Source organism: Ambystoma mexicanum, chromosome 5p, assembly GCF_040938575.1.
Source record: "Ambystoma mexicanum isolate Mex_15411 chromosome 5p, UKY_AmexF1_1, whole genome shotgun sequence".
NCBI lineage: Eukaryota > Metazoa > Chordata > Amphibia > Caudata > Ambystomatidae > Ambystoma > Ambystoma mexicanum.
Window position 1 is genome coordinate 1,046,382,863 of NC_090930.1, and position 16,685 is coordinate 1,046,399,547.

Below are 16,685 nucleotides of genomic sequence, written 5' to 3' on the forward strand. Positions count from 1 at the left end.
ATTAAAAAAGAGCACCCTCTAAATGCAACCTTTTATCAAATGAAGGAGATGCGTGTGTCCAATTCGCTCAGCTCCCCCCCAAGGTGACTTGGCAGCCGTACCTTTATTGTATCTTGTAATTTAAATAGCTGGTCCAAAGAATCATGAAACACTGTATACATTTAAATCACTGGAAACTAGCAAAAATAAAATGTAAAAGGCAGTGGGAAGTTCACATGTTTCTTTATGACTCAACATGTCAATTATGTTCACCTTCCTGGGTTTAGGCAGAGCTGTTAATGATTAATGAACAGTCATTGTGCGCAAACCCTTGAGCTCTTGGTTACCTCTAACGTCTTTCCCTGAGGCAGCAAAGCACGCGCGCAGCACAAGATCGACAGCTCCCGTCCCTGAAGGAAACAGTGCACCCCTCAGGTAAGTGCGCCCGAGGAGGCGGCTAGGCGGGCTAGGGGAACAGCCGGGCAGCTCAGTGTGCCTGCCACGGACTGGAAGCAGCCTGTGTGTCCTAAGAGCCAGCACCGTTTTTTTATATTCACTACGCTGAAAACAGTAAACGCGAGTCCCCTCTGCTAGGCTCTAGCAGGGCCCGGCCATTGCTTATACAAAACGTCTCGTGGTCATGAAGTATAAACAGCTTGCAGAGTTATGTTTAACATGCCTAGTGCGTAAGGAATGTGACAGTTTAGCTGCTTCCTTCTGCATTAAAAACATGTCAGCTTTGCCAAGAAGTGCCAGTCCCCGGGTCCATCACTGAGCCTTTTAGTGTTTATTTGTTAAGCCCCAACATTTGTGCCCGGTCGTCCCAGAGGTAAAAGAAAATCATTGTAGGCGTTCATTTATATCTTTTGTTAATGTTAATGTTAAAGGATATTTGTACCACGCACTATCACCACCGGAGTGCTGCCCTGGTGCTCTGGAGGCTCTGAAAAGGGGGAGGGTGTGTTAGTGGGAATAAGCAGGCAAAAGTGCAAGAGAGCAGTGATGTGCTGTTGGCAGCCTCCACCCGGTTAACACACGTTGGCTGGGCTTGGGGTGTTTTTTCGGTCGGTCGCTTTCAATTGCTGTTGTGCGAGTATGTGTGTTTGTTTTTTTTTTGGAGTGTAGTGATGTTTGTGCGGATTGTTGTGCTATAGGGTTGTGTTTGGTTAGAGTTTTAGAGGTGTATGCAGAGCGGTGAAACTGTTAGTGGATTGGTTAATTGGCATTGCAACTCCCACCAAGTATGGCACATGCTAACATTCACAGTTCTGTCTAGGTGCGGCAGATGCTAACATTCACGATCCCATCTAGATGCGGCGCAGGCTAATGTTCACAATCCTATCTAGATGCGACGCAGGCTAATGTTCACAATCCTATCTAGATGCGACGCAGGCTAATGTTCACAATCCTATCTAGATGCGACGCAGGCTAATGTTCACGATTACATCTAGGTGTGGCACATACCAATATTCACAATTCCATCTAAGTGTGGCACATGCTAACATTTGCAGTTCTGTCTAGGTATGGCACATGCTAGCACATGCTAGCATTCATGATCCCATCTAGATGCGGCGCAGGCTAATGTTCACAGTTCTAAGTGTGGCACATGCTAGCATTCACGATCACATCTAGATGCAGCGCAGGCTGATTTTCATGATTACATCTAGGTCGGGCACATGTTAATATTCACAATTCCATCTAAGTGTGGCAGATGCTAATATCCATATTTCTATCTAACTTTTCTGAAATATGTGTCCTCTGGGTGGGTCCTGTAATGTGAGAGCCGGATCGTGCATTGGTTGGTTGACGAAATTGGGGAGGTCCGGGCTCCTTTCGTATGCAGTGATAATCAGTGATGGGGGGGACTCCCACTGCCAGCACTTACGTTCTGATGCGTCCCTTTCGTGCAATTTTCGTCATTTGCAAAACAGGAGTGTAAAACCAAACTGAAAAAAGAGGCGAAATCCTCTTTGCGCTTTGTTTTTGTCTTCCATTTAGCAAAAAATGTAAATGTCACCTGCCATGGACGCATGACAGGCAGAATTGTTAATGGACTCCTATGGAATCCACCTGCTTTTAGCAGGTGCTAAAAACAGTGGATTCCATGGGAATTCATTGCTTTTACGCCCACAGGAAGCCATGTGGCATTTGAAGGCGGTGGAGGAATGCACAGAGTAAAGGTTTATTCAGCTCCATGCCCCATCTCTACCTCCAAATGGATTCAATACCCCCTGCATGCATACGTATGGCATACACTCTACATCTTCCTCTTACAATCTGTGGCCACAAAAATGGCCCCTCCCGCGAACAAGAAAGGTACTCCTTGTTGGCACTTAATCATTCAAAATAGAACAGCTTGTGATTTTTACGTTTGATGTCTTTTCCTTCATCCTTCTTTGGGCAACCCCAGTAAAACACCATGTTAGAAGCATCATCATCACCATCATCAAGATACCTAATTTTAGAATATACCATTAGCCTAAGTCAGTCGTGGCTGGTGAATTGGATTTAAAATGTTAGGTGTGTAAACATTTTCCATGAATATCTGTGAGCGACCGAGCATAGCGATCGATCCCAAACCCAGCGAGGGAGGTTTAGGGGCTTCTCCCCCCCTCCAACTAAAACGTTAAAATAATGTGCTAACATGGTGCATTTTAGAGCAGACTTTCTGTGAACAATTGAGTTAAAGGCCACACAGTTTACAATCAGTTTTGCAGGGTAAGATAGGAGAAACAAATTCATGAGATACCGCTCACCTACAGTGCACAGGAGCATTATCCAACACATTTTTATGATGCCTTTGCCCACTATTTGCTAGTGTAAAAAAACATGTTCATGCTGACTGCGCCCATATATGACCAAGTTGGCTGCACCACTGTATTTTTTTAAATGCCAGGTATGATACTAAAAGAAACCATGTCCACGCTGGCTCTGCCAATATATGCCATTATCCCCACATTAGAACATACTCCTGTTGTGGTTGTCCTTACCACCAGTAAGAAAATGCCATGCCCTAGTTAGAAAAACTACCCAGACTGGTTGCACCATTGTAGACCAGTATGGCCATGTAAGAACACTCTTTATGTTGGCTTTGCTCTTAACACCAGAACAAAAGCCAAGTGAAAATAAGAAACCACATCTTTGCTGGCTCCTCCAAGCCCCCCATGTAAGCACACTCATGAAGTTGGCTTTGCTCTTAACTGCAATATAAAATGCCATGCCACAATTAGAAAATATGTCTTTTGTGGCTGCAAAAATGACTCCACCCCACCCCAACAATGTAGGATCACTCATGTTGGCTTTGCCTTTCACGCAGTGTAACATGCCATGCCATAGTAGTAAAACATCCATCTGCTGGCTACACAAGTCCCACCCCCTTACCCATGTTTACGAATACTCACCTTGGCTTTGCACGTCAGGCGAGTATAGAACGCCATGCCATAGTAAGGTATCTGTGTTGGCTATTCAAATGCCCCGTCAGAACAATCATCATGTGGGCTTTTCCCTTAAAGCCAGTTTGAAATACCGTGCCAAAGTAAGAAAAAATGCCTTCATTGGCTCCAAACCAACCCCCTTATGTAAGAAAATCATCATGTTGATTTTGCCATTACCACCAGAATGTAATGCTATACCAAAGTAAGACATCATGCCTTTCCTGGATACACAAATGCCCCACCCTCTGCATCCCCAAAATGTAAGAACACTCATGTTGACTTTGCCCTTTGCACCAGTATAAATGATATGCCATAGTACAAAAACATGTCTTTGCTGGATACACAACCCACCGTTCACCTCCATGTAGCACGATCATCCTGTTGCCTTTGCCCTTAAAGCCAGTATAGAATGCCATGCCATAGTAAGACAACAGGTATTTGCTGGCTACACCCAATCCATATCCAGAGTATTTAGTACTGCAAGAGTACAGAAGGAGGAGACTGACACACAGATACCATGGTTGTTGGCATAAACGTTTATTAGACAAGAAAAATAAAGAGAAAATCTACCTTTCCCTAACTCTTATAGGGGATTGCCTACCTCAACTAAAAAACTAAGGACTCGGTTAGGATGTCCGTATAGGTAAAAAGTCCACCGTCCTCAGTTCAAAACCCTACTTCTGTCCCTTACACTTATAACTAAACTAAAGTGGTAGTGGATCTTCTTGGTCCGGAAGAATGACTCCCTTCTTCTGGACAATGGATCACAGTTCCAACTGTCGGCGGGACCTTCACCAGAGGGAATGACTCCCTTCCCCAGGTTTCAAACCCTTTTCAAGGTACTAAACTGGTTCCAGGTTGAAGTGTCAATATGAAGCAAAGTTCTCAGTTCAATTCAAAGGGTAACATTCCAAAAAATCAACATTCCTTACTGCTTCTTCACTATGGAGCTCCTGGAGAATGCCTCCCTTCTACAGGTATCTTGTAGACTCAATTACCAGGAGAATGACTCCCTTCTCCAGGTGTCTGACTCTCAGTGTTCCTTCTTCACACACAGCCAGGGGGGGATGACTTCCTTCCCCTGGACTCTCTCTTTACTTGGTCTCACGCTTTCACAATGCTGAGGGAATTACTCCCTTCTCCTGGTCTTCCTTGGCTTTGTTCTTACACTTTCTTGGCTTTTACTTTCACAGTTCACAATGTCAGGGGGAATGCCTCCCTTCCCCTGGCCTTTCTCAGCCTTCTTGTTGCAATTCACAACAACAGGGGGTATGTCTCCATTACCCTTGTATTTCTCAGGCTTCTTGTTACAGTTCACAACAGCAGGGGGAATGTCTTCCCTCCCCTGGCCTTTCTCAGGCTTCTTATTACAGTTCACAACAATAGCGGGTATGTATGTCTCCCTTCCCCTGGCCTTTTTCAATCATGCACTGCCACGAAGAAGATGGTATACACAAGTTCCTCTAGGCTTTGGCAGACCTGGTTCACTTTCCTGCCAGGTACCGCCACGAAGAAGATGACTTGAATGACTGTTCTCGCTTTTTGGGTGCGGGTCCCAGACCTGTATATGTTTCTTTCCCAGGGTTTCCCTCCTCACCCCTGTTTGGGACTCTTTTGAAGTTTTCCACAACTCTGTTACGCCCTCACCAACCTTCCTGGCAACCCAGATACCGTTTGAGATCTTGAAAGTTTCCTCTCGGCTTTGGTCTTCTCCGGGGTTCTCTGCTCTTTCGGCTAGCTGCAGTGACTGACTCCACAGCGTGGTTTTTTGCTTCGCGTGCACATTGGCCCTGTAGCGCACCACCCAGGCTTCTCGCATGCCTAGATCCTCTGTCTGCCGAGTTTCCGTTTGGTTCTGCCTCGGTGAACTGAACAGGGACTTCCCAGCTCTCTCCTTCTTGCGCTAGTCACCGGTGTCTCTGTACTCCGCTGAACCGCTTCTTTCCTGCAGTTCCTCCTGGATGGGCTTCTCTCATTGGCAAGTCCTTCATCTATTTTTATCTTCCCACTAGCAAAACAACTAGAACGCGTATGTACGTTCTCTTGAGGACTCCTTATTGCTTCCACATGGTCTCTTCATCCCAGTACCTTCCATGAAAGTCTTTCTAAAGTCATCCCTACTCTTCCTCATCCCGGTATCTTCCAGGGAGATCTTTCTAAGCTCACTCTTCCTCGTCCCAGTTAATCTTGGGTTTTCAATGCTTCAAAAGTAAATGGAATTGTGTGCCACAGAGGGTTGAATGAAGGGATAGGTGGATGTGTAGGAGCCGATTGGAGGATGATGGAGGTGATGGAGATTTGGCATACCATGTTTCCCTTGGATGTTCACCCCTGTCCCTGGAGGCGGAGTCTCTCCCCATGAGATCCTCCCACTGAGTACCACCCTAAGGGGGACTATTGGGTAGAGGCCTCACCTTCCTGCCCACATGGGAAAGGGCTCCCTCTCAGGGGGGAGTGACGACATCCAAGGATTTGTCATAGTACTCTCTGTCTTGGTAGTTCTTCAAATAATAGTTTTTGAGTGATTAGAAACAGTAGCACCCTTATCCAAAATGGACTCTTTGCACACTCTCAACCCGTCCGTCCACTGTGCTAGAGGTTTTTGCCCCTAATTCCTTTTTTGTTGTAATACATGGTGATAGTTCTTCCAGAGGATACAAACTCATATTTCGATCCTATGATCTCTTGAAGTTCTCTGATCAAACAGGCTCCAAACTTTCCATATGTACTGATTCATTTATACGGGTCACCACGAAGGAGTCCCTGTCACTTTCTGATTCCGATTTCTTTCGTTCAGGTGGAATTAAATAGCTCTAAATATCGCCCTGCATGTCACCTTTTCTCTGTGCCCTAGCGCTCATCTTTATATTCTGAACACTCATTTCTTGACTCCTTATTAATATCAATAAGTTCATCAGATCCAATAGAGAGCTGCACTCTTGCAAATCCGGAAAATATATTTTCCTTTTCCCTCTTCGCAGGTTTTTGTTTCCTCAAATGGTGTTGTTTTTGTTTAGCAATAGTAGTTGAATGATGAGAAATAACTGATGCTACCTCAATGACTTCTTCTTATGTCAATCTAGACTCCCTTGTTTCATTGATTAAAGTTGGAGTTGCCCTCAGCCTAGAGGAGGTTAACCTGAACTCTCATCCAAACACTTCTACATACTTCAAGGCTCCATTTTCTTGTACGCCTTTCTGTGGTCACTGAAGCTGAGAATAGTTTTCGAGTCTATGCAAATTTCAAACAAATTCCTTAATAACTCTGTATTGGTTTCAAGTTTTCTCTTGGTATTTTCATGAAGCCAAACCAGAGTTTTTAACACCACATGAACAGCGGCCAAAGTAGGAGGTGCTGGCATATTGAAAAGCTGGGGCAGGTAACCAAACTACTTGGGTGTTATGTAAAGATGCAGAGCCCTTTTCGGCCTGTGAAAAATGTAAGTGTAAATGTGACATTTCTCCTGCATTTTATCCTGAATGTAGTGTTCGCGTGCATTCTTTTTCCAGGCTCATACACTTTTGAATTAATCAAGCTCCTAATTCATCTTCCGGAACATTTAACAACTCTATGTCGTCCTCAATTCCATACCGGAAATGCACGTTAGCTTCCTCGTTTTGTTCATTTGTTTTTGGAAAGTAATCTGTTATCGTTACTAGAGGGCTTTTATGATTTTCACAAACCACTTCAATGGAGTCACATCTTAAAGGAGTCCCCATAACAGTATTATCTGAGACCATTTCCTCGTGTATATTGGTTTTTGTCTACTGTTTGATTGGGGACCAATTCTTACTTCCAAGATTATATATTAAAAAAAAATGTAAGATTAACACTCTTACCTTCCTGCGCGACTGCCTTAAGTGCGCTCACAGAACATCACCCAAAAGTCTTCAACTTGGATAGCAGGATGCAAAATTTCAGGTCAGGTAGCTCTGGCACTTTGATTTTTAAAATAAATAGTCACATTCGCATGGGGTGATGGCAATCTCAATCTTCCCATCCCCCTTTTTGTTTTTGGCGCATTTAATAGCGCAAAGCACCACCATAAGGGGCCAAAACCATAGCTAAAGGTAAGGTGAGAGATAGAAGAGGGCTTTCAGAGAATGAAATGTGGTTGTTATAGTGTGTTGTCGATTGGTTAATAGGCTGCAGTGGGCGGGCCTTCATGGCAAGTGTTTGTCTTCCATGTGGTGAATCACCATTTGTCTTGTCGCAGCAAAGAGATAAGGTTACATGTTTGTGTATGTGCCATGTCTTAGAGAGTGGACAGTTGAATTACGTATGTATACGAAATTGTAGAATTTTTTAAAAACATGTTACTAAAATGAATGCATTTAGCCCCTTTCACTTGCTCCCGGCATGTTTTACTCAATTCCCACACCTAGTAGTATGTTCACGCTTGGTGGCCAGCAGGCGGTGTCCCCCCCACACCCCTAATATGGCACAGTAAGTTACTACAAATGGAACCGCAAGGGGATTGAATTAATTACATTTACCTTGGCTCTTAATGTTTTAGTCTTTTACTTTGGAAACGCAGGACTTTGAAAACGCTACATGCTTGTTTGTGCATGTAATGAATGATGACGTACGTTGGTGGCCTAACAGGTCGAGGTTGTATGGCTGCAGGTGGTGTGTTTGGCGAGGAAGCACCCTGTGCTGGCCTTTGCACTGATCGTGCTATGCGATTAGCATTGTCTTCCCTGCGCACGAGGGACGGAGGAATGTGATTGATGAATGACAGGCTGCTGCCTGCTGTACCTTGGGGCGTAGAGGCCCTGGAACTAGGGCTGGCCAAAGGATTTGCAGGGCCAAGTGCGGCAAATTAAGTACGGGGTTCCTTAATTTGCATTTGATAACATCACAGGAAGTGACATCACCAGATAATGACCACTACCTATGTAGGCAGCAGCGAAAACATGGTTATATATATATATATATATATATATATTTTTTTTTCCATTTATTTGTTTTACAAAAATTACAAATAATGAGTCCAAAGATACAGTAATATATCAAATTGAAGAAAAACATTTAAAAAAAATCGAAAATAAACGAAAAGCAATAGGTTACACTCCTAAAAGTATATTAAAATTTGCTGTCAACCCACTTGGTTAAAAACATAACAGTTCATTAATACATCCAATTCCTTTCATCAAGATCCCAGTTTTGATAAAACCCGCCACAGCAAGACCCTCTTAAATAGAGTTAATATTAAGACAGCTATTCCAAATGTAGTCGCAATTCAAAGAGCTCCCAGGAAGGGCCCGGGCAGCGGTCTTAGAGAAATATTGCATCTTAGTTATATTTAATGCTTCACATTCTAAGACCAAATGTCGCACAGTCTTGCTCGGGCCCAAGTGACAAAATCTACAAACGGCATAGAGATTCTTCCTCTTCTCAACAAGATCTCTTTTGTTAGTAGAAGATTCCATCTTAATCGTAATGAGATAATTCTGTAATCATTATTAGGAAGCTGCGAGAGATTCAATGATAGGGCCCCCCGCCGTCTATGATCAAATTTCAGATTATGCAGCGATGGATATGCATGAAAAGAATCTGTTGTGCAAACCCAATCATAGTCATAGTGGGCTTTCTTTACTCTCACAGGGTTCTCCAACAACAAAGCCCTGTCCATCGCCACGTTATCCAAGATTGCAAGGGCCCTCTCTTCCAAATGGCAAAGAAAGTTACACTTATTCTTAGTGGATAAGAGGAGTTCTCCCAATAACTCATAAAAGGTGTGAGGAATTGGGTTGATTATTTTTCAGAATAAGGCAAGTAATTGCCACTGCCCCCGTGCCCTCATCGAGACAATCCCCAACTCAAATCATATGGCTGCTAGTGGTATCGTATTTGGGACTTTCAATACTTTATGCCAAATTTTTGTTGCTTCAATCATGTCTAAAACCTTAAAGATAAAAGCGTCTACCAAATCCAAACCATATATTAGTTTTCGGGACAATCTTACCTTCATAGAACGTAAGAGCTGGTTTAATTGAAAAACGCCCATACTTCCTATTAATTTTCAGTGCCTAAATAGAGAAGAATTTCTTTGTATTTAAAATAGACTCTTTGATGGTTGTGGATCCAGGCAGAGCAGTAATCTGAAAACCCAGGTAAACCAATGAGTCCACGGTTCCAATCACCCTATTTTCCAAAGACCAGACCCTACATTTCTGTTTTTTCCCCTGAGAGATGGCTAGAATCTTGGTCATACTTGGATTCACCACAAGACCATTATCGTTGGCAAACGCAGAAAACGTAGTCAATAAGCGTTGTAAGCCAGTTCAGGAGTTATCAAACAACAGAAAGTCATCCTCGTATGCCAGCCATACCACACTCAATGCCCTAATAGTGCGTGCAATCAAGCCAGCCCCTGCCAGGTAATTTACCACGTCAGAAACATACAGATTGAAGAGGCATGGGGCCAAATTATAACCTTGTCTCAGACCCGTATAGGTTTTAATATATTCTGACAGGTCACCATCCATATTCAATCTGACACAAATCCTAGAATCCTCATATAGGGCCATCAAACGTCTCAACAAACCACCTGAGAGCCCCCTTCCGGTTAGTTTACTCCAGAGACTATTTCGGGAAACCTTATCAAAGGCCATGGAGAGGTCATTGGATGCCAAATACGTACATCCATTAGCCTTATTCCATGCCGAGACTTTCAGGGCCTTCACCATTAGACCGTTAAAGTTTGTTGAGTGTCCTTTGCAGAAGCCTGTCTATAATGGGCTCAATCGGCCGGTGGCCCACGCCCATTCTCTTACATGTGCTAAAAGAACAGAAGAAATTATTTTACAATCCGCATCTATTCATGAGATGGGATGATCATTTTTGTTTTTTGCTGACTTCACTCCTCTCAGTCGGTATTGGGAGCCCCCTGGCTTGGCTTTTGGCCACCCTCAACCATAGTTACTGATTGGTAAGTCGCAAGGTCAGAGATATTTACCCGCTGATCGGAGATAGAGTCAATTTCCCTAGATTGAGAGGTGCCTACTAACTGGATAATGGGCAAGAAACCCTTCCGGGAAGGATTAGTAATTGAAGTAGAGTAATTCCCAAAGAATACGGGGGCCTTACTGTCAAAGTTAGATGATATACTTCCCCGCACTTTCAGAATCCCACTCCTCTTTGACAAATCCAAGACATTAAATGTCACTCCCCTTTTCCTTTCTACTTGATGTTGCTTCACCACCTGTCCATGCTTTCCTCCAATGCGGGGCGCCAGGTAAGCGTAGACCGCTGGGTCACCTTTACTCAAGCTCCTACAGAACTAAGCTCTGTTAATATTGTACAGTTTCTGGAGGCCAGAGTGTTAAACTTCCCGGTAATACTTGGGAGGGGATTCGGCTTCATAATACAGATGTCTGATGCCAAACTCGTATTCAGGTTAATACCCCTAACCTCAGTCCGACTACGAGAAACTACTCTAGCATGTCTAAAACCTTTTGCAACAGAGTTATCAAATGGGACTTGTTTCACCCCATGTTAGAAAGTCTTACACATTTACATTTTCCCGACCCATTCCGGACCTGTTTGTTAACCACTGGGGTGTCTGAATAGAACTTAGTTTTCTTTTGCCAGCCTGGATAGATGTTGGCTTATTTAGAATAGGCCCAATTTGGGCAAAATTGTCCAAGGGCACTGAATCATTTTCATCCAAGGTTCACGTAGAGTACGACAGTGATTCTCAAAGGCATATAATAAAGTGCAGGACAAATACAGAAGAGTTCATCAAAATTAAAGTGCACTTGGGTCATGTGGAACGAGGTCTGTTCTTCTCACATGATACATTGGCATTTATTGAATAGCTTATTTGCACTTTAAGCCTTAAGGAATTCATGTTTCTCATGTGCTTTTTAACAATGCCTGATGTTTCGGATGAACTATTCAATGAACATATTAGGCACTTTTTAATGTATATCATGTCAATAAAATTTCAACTTATGTTAACCTTTTTGTTTTCCTGACCTGACTCGCCTTCCTATTCATCAGTAGAAGTAGGTTCTTTTTGGTTTTGGCCACCCATTGACTGCCTATGGCCCATGCTGAACACATTGAAAGTAGTAGGAATGTGAAGAGATTTAGCATGAGGAGGATTTTGTTGGGCTTTAGCACCACCTATATGCGGAAATTAATGCCTCCTAGTACAGCTAGGGAGAGATTGTATGAGGGACACAATGCTTGTAGGTGTTGTTTGATTATTTACCGACCCATTGACTTTCATGGTGAAAAACACCTGTATTTTGCTTCTTGCAGCCATATCCCATCCCATCCTCATCACACCTCACCTTCCCAGAGATTATTTGATAAGTTAGACAAGTGCAATGTTGTATTTTTTCATTTGTTTTTGTCCGTGAATCCAAGACGGCAGGCGTTTCCAAAAATCTGACGCACTTCACACTTTTCACCATCCAATCAGTGGGCGTGTCCGATGTCTGCATACACCCCATTGCCCTCTAAACCAATCAGAGTCCTGTCCGTGGACCGAATTGGGAAATGGGTCCGCGGACAGGACACAGATGTCACACATTTTTTTTACTTACATTTTGGTCGTTTTAAAAAAAACGACTGGATGGATTTACACCAAATTAACAAAAGCACACTTTTGAGACCAAGCCGCCACACCTGTCGCAAATTTGGTGAAAATCTGTCCGGCGGTTAGGGCTGTAGGCGTGAGCAAAGTTTTTCCCATCATGTCTATCGAAAAAAATAAATGTTTGGGACCCCTTTACAACTTTGCCCCCCCTTAACGAAACCTCACCAAACTTGGCAAATAAATTCAGAGTGGGCCATATACTTTTTTTGCAAGGTTTGGTGAGGATTTGTCCATGGGGAGCAAAGTGATAAGCTGGCCAAAAAGTGCTCTTCCTATGGGTTTAGCAACTTAACCGTAACTACTGGGCCACCACCGCAGGCCCAGTAATATATATATATAGGCTGAACACCCTTCCAAGATGGCCACCGGGGACTCTGCTGATAGCAAGCAGTAGACATCAACAAGGGCCTTCTCACGGCCATGCTCCAACCTCCTTATCAGATCTCTAGGCTGATCACTGCCGCAAGCCCTGCTGCCCGTGACTGCCTCCCTCAGGAGCGCAGCAGTGGCAGTGTGCCATTCCGCCACCTTCTCACCTCCTCTCAGCCCCCCACCGAGGGACAAGCTCAAGCCAGCCTGCGTCGGTCGTCCGGACCACAAACCGCAGCAGGGGCAGCTCCCGCCATCAAGGCTACTGCCTCACCCGCCTCTGCTCCTCACGCTGCCATGGCCTCCAGTCACCCAGCCGCAGATCACAATCAGAGGGAGCTCCTCCTCTGCACGTTGCCAGGGATCTCTTCTCACTTCATCCGGTGGAAGACCCGCTAACACAAGGGTAAGCACTGCATTGCTCCTAACTTTAGCCAATGTGGGGACTGTAGCTTTAGGTATTCGCGCCATTTTCTGGGCTGCAAAAGCCCCCCAGCCCTCCCGGATTGCCTCATTCCTGGCCGACAGAACAGCCCACGTCTATGCGGCAGTGCAGCTGTCCACCCAACTCTATTTCCCAGTGAAGTCACACAAGGTTACTATGTGTCACCAACACTATACAATATCTATACAAAACCACTGTTCGACCATCTCGACTCCCTGAGTATATCTTACACTAATTAGCGAATAATACCCAAATCCTCATCCCCTTGTCAGACAACTATGAATAAGACTCCAGCCACACAAAAATAATGTATGACACCATCCAAAGCTGGATGGCCACACACCAGCTTTGTCTTAATGATGACAAGACAGAGATCCTGATTGTAGGACCCCCTTCTCCTCTAACTAAACTTGACCCTGCCTACTACGCCTTCACTATTGATGCTTGCTCCATCCTGGTCTCCTCTTCTGTCAAAACGCTAGGCGTCTATCTAGACTTTAGCCTCAGCCTGTCCCACGCCCCCTCATGTCAACGATATTGCATCCTCAGCTGCCCACACTAAAAAACCTTTGAATGCAAGCAAACTGGCCATGGCCAGAGCAGTAATTGGCTCTTGGCTCGACTACTGTAACTCCTTTCTTGCTGGCACGGCAGAGTGTAACCTTAACAAACTCCAGACTATCCGGAACAATGCCATCCGGGCATTTATGAGCTTATCCAGACGTGACCATGCCTCAATGCATAGAAAAGCTGCTCATTGGTTACCCGTCAGAGAACGGTTCAACTTTAAAGTCCTTTCCCTTACTCATCGCTGTCGCTCTAACTCTTCACCGCCCTACCTTGCGCAGAGAATCTCCAAGAACAATTCGTCCACACCTACAATACCCATCTACAGCCACAGACTATTCACCCTGCGCTTCAGACCCACTAGAGCTGGAGGCTCTAGCTTTCCAGTCATTTCTGCCCGACTATGGAATAACTTGCCTCTCCACCTACGTTGTGAGGCTTTGTACTGGCCTTTCAGAAAACAGTTGAAAACTGTCTGATTCCATTGACATTGAACCTTTCTGGTAACCCATTTTCCCTCCCACTGCTTGTCCTCCACCCATCCTTCACCCCTTCTCTCCCTTGCAACCAGCACCTTGATGCCTGTGGGTTGTGTGCACTTTATACATGTAGAAATAAATAAATAAATGACCTGGAGCACATTCACATGGCTGGCAGAACATCCCAGCCCTTAAACTGAATTTCATAAAGAAAGCATTTAATTTTTTTTTTGTTGAAGCAGTGCAATCCTTTTTACTTACTAATGGACTAATATACTAATGTTCAGTAGCTGCCTTTGTTGTGCTGTAGCCTTTGCTGCAATTAGCACACATTTAGGGTATCACAATCATCATCCATTCAATTGAAGCGATCAGTTGGTTCTAGTCTCTGCATGGAACCCCAGTGACATGTTCAATGTTTCCTTTTAGATTTGGAACATGGATAACCTGTGCTGTGCAAACACCCGCTTTGCTCTGGATCTTTTTCAAAAGCTGAATGATGCCAACCCAACTGGAAACATCTTCTTCTCACCTTTAAGTATCTCAGCTGCCTTAGCCATGGTGTATCTGGGAGCCAGAGGAAACACTGCAGAGCAGGTCTCAAAGGTAAGCAGGGCATTACTTTATTTTCTTGCTACCGCACACTAAATGCTCTCTTGGACAAATCTGGAATCTTTCCATCTCGCTAGTGGGAGAGACCAAAGTGTAACACGCATGTGGAGACATGACCACCGAAGGCCTGTTTGACTGGAGTGTGCCTTTAATGATGTGTGTGTCTTGTGAAGCAGTGAGCCAATGGTCACAGTTTACTATTTTTATTAATAATGACATCTGAATGTGTGGGGTGAGTCTGTGTCACAGTTACCTGTTTGATGCGGATTGGATGATGGATGTGGCGGCACGTGCTGGGGGCATGTTCAAGGAACATTCATCTGATTGGGCAGAGCAGGGTTCTGTGGACGGCTTGTTTCGTTGAGGGACTACAGGAGATGTGAAAGAGAAATGCAAGCTGCAACTTGGTAAACTGGACCTTATGCTGATGGTGAACATGCTGAGCTGCACGATTACCCACCTCCACAAGCTACGTTTCTCTCAATAGGAGCAGTCTACGCCTAGGGGCTTCTATGGCTCTAGGGGGTGCAGGTCCCTCCCTTCTCTGGGCATTTTACCCAACTACATTATTCTTCAATAATAGCTGACCAAGTGGGGAGATGGACAGCAGCTCCGCTCATGCTTTTTCATCTGTGAAGATGCATTTTGAGTTGGCTGTTAGTGTGAAGGGAAGTGCTGGGCCATTTGTTTAACTTACGTGGGAGTGTTGAAGCATGATTGACATGATACCTAACAATCTTTGTATGTTCATCTTTGCCCCTCGTTCTCCTGGTGGTCTTGGGTGTCCCATTTCAAATTTAGACCCGCCACAGGTGCAGTGACATATGTGGCCTCCGGGGACAACTTACTGGCGTTCCAGGCCTTTTTAAAAGAAGCAGCCAGGCCAGCTGTATTGCGAAGGAGAATTGAAAATGGGCTGGCTCTTCCTTATGAATCCAGAGCATGGCACTTGTGTGTGGTGATTATGTGAAGCATGGAGAGCAATAGCTCTACCTTTCCTGGTAACCAGCAGCTCCTTATGGGAACTCCCATATATATTTCCATAATAGGGAACCAGGCTGGTGCAGGCCTTGTATCAATCAGCAGCATCATCATTCATATGTTTATTTTGGATATAACAAAATAGCCTTAAAAACAACATGAACATGCAAAATAAAAACAATTTTACTTAATTCTCGGTCAAAAAAACATCGTAATCTCGCTAATAGCCCTCAAGATACAAAGATAAAGGTCACTAAAGCCAGTTCTGTCAAAAGCATTTACATAGCATACAAAAAAGATAAGATTCATTGTAATAAGAAGTCAGTGTTGCAATAAATTAATGTATAATATCCCGACTCCTTCATAAGATTTTAACTCCTTGCATTCAACTCTCCTGCTGAAATAAGCCTGGACTGAATTATCCCGGCACCTTACTTAATAATTGCTATTTCAGCCACTCTGGATGGAGGAGAGCATATCATTTGCAAGGCAATCCTGGCGGATCTAGTGCACCACTTTTTGAAAATAATAGGGTGGGGGTAAATGAGGAAGACATGCAATGTGGGTTTCCATGAGAAACCATCCCACTTGACAGACAGGATTGCTGTTCCCCTTCTAGTCTCACCTGTTAGTTAACACGGCCATTTGCAGGCAGCCCACAGGTAAGGATATGTCAAGTAATACAGCATACAGGAACAAACCTATTCCCAAATATTCTTCTCTGGCGGTGAATTTTTCCTTCTGTAAATAAGCCCCCTCCACATTACTGAACTGCCAGTTGTATCCATTTCTTTTCCCATCTTAAATATCAATCAGTACTTTAGAGTATGACCTACATGCACAAACTTAAAACAAGCTAGTGTTTTACATTATCTCTCCCCCAACCAATTTAGCGGTTCAGCAGCAGTGCACAGAATATTTTCAGTTAATGGGTTCTGTGCTCAGCTCCACCAACAGAGTGGGCAGTGGGAAGTATAGCAGAGCCTATTTCGCCCAAGTCTGTTTTATAATTTCAGAATTTCCAAAAAGATGTCTTAACTTTCAGTACACAATACTGTGATCACGTCTCTAGGAATAATTGACTACAGTGCTGAAAGGGGCGTGGTGCAGACAGTCATGTCTAGATGCACGATGGACCGTTGGGTAACTTACTATGGCTCCAACTGTTATGCAATCCTGGACCTTGGCCTATATATTCACATTATGA

The 16,685-nt window shown here is 44.1% G+C and overlaps 1 protein-coding gene across 1 annotated transcript in view; it reads left to right on the top strand.

Moving 5' to 3' along the window:
- Positions 1–303: 303 nt before the first annotated feature.
- The window catches only part of SERPINB1 (serpin family B member 1), a 77,669-nt gene continuing 61,287 nt past the window's right edge, over positions 304–16,685 (top strand). Inside the window, exons 1-2 of the mRNA XM_069613533.1 lie at positions 304–414; positions 14,315–14,491. Coding sequence (XP_069469634.1) covers positions 14,324–14,491 — 168 coding nt within the window. The 5' untranslated portion in view covers positions 304–414; positions 14,315–14,323. The remainder of the gene's footprint in view (positions 415–14,314; positions 14,492–16,685) is intronic.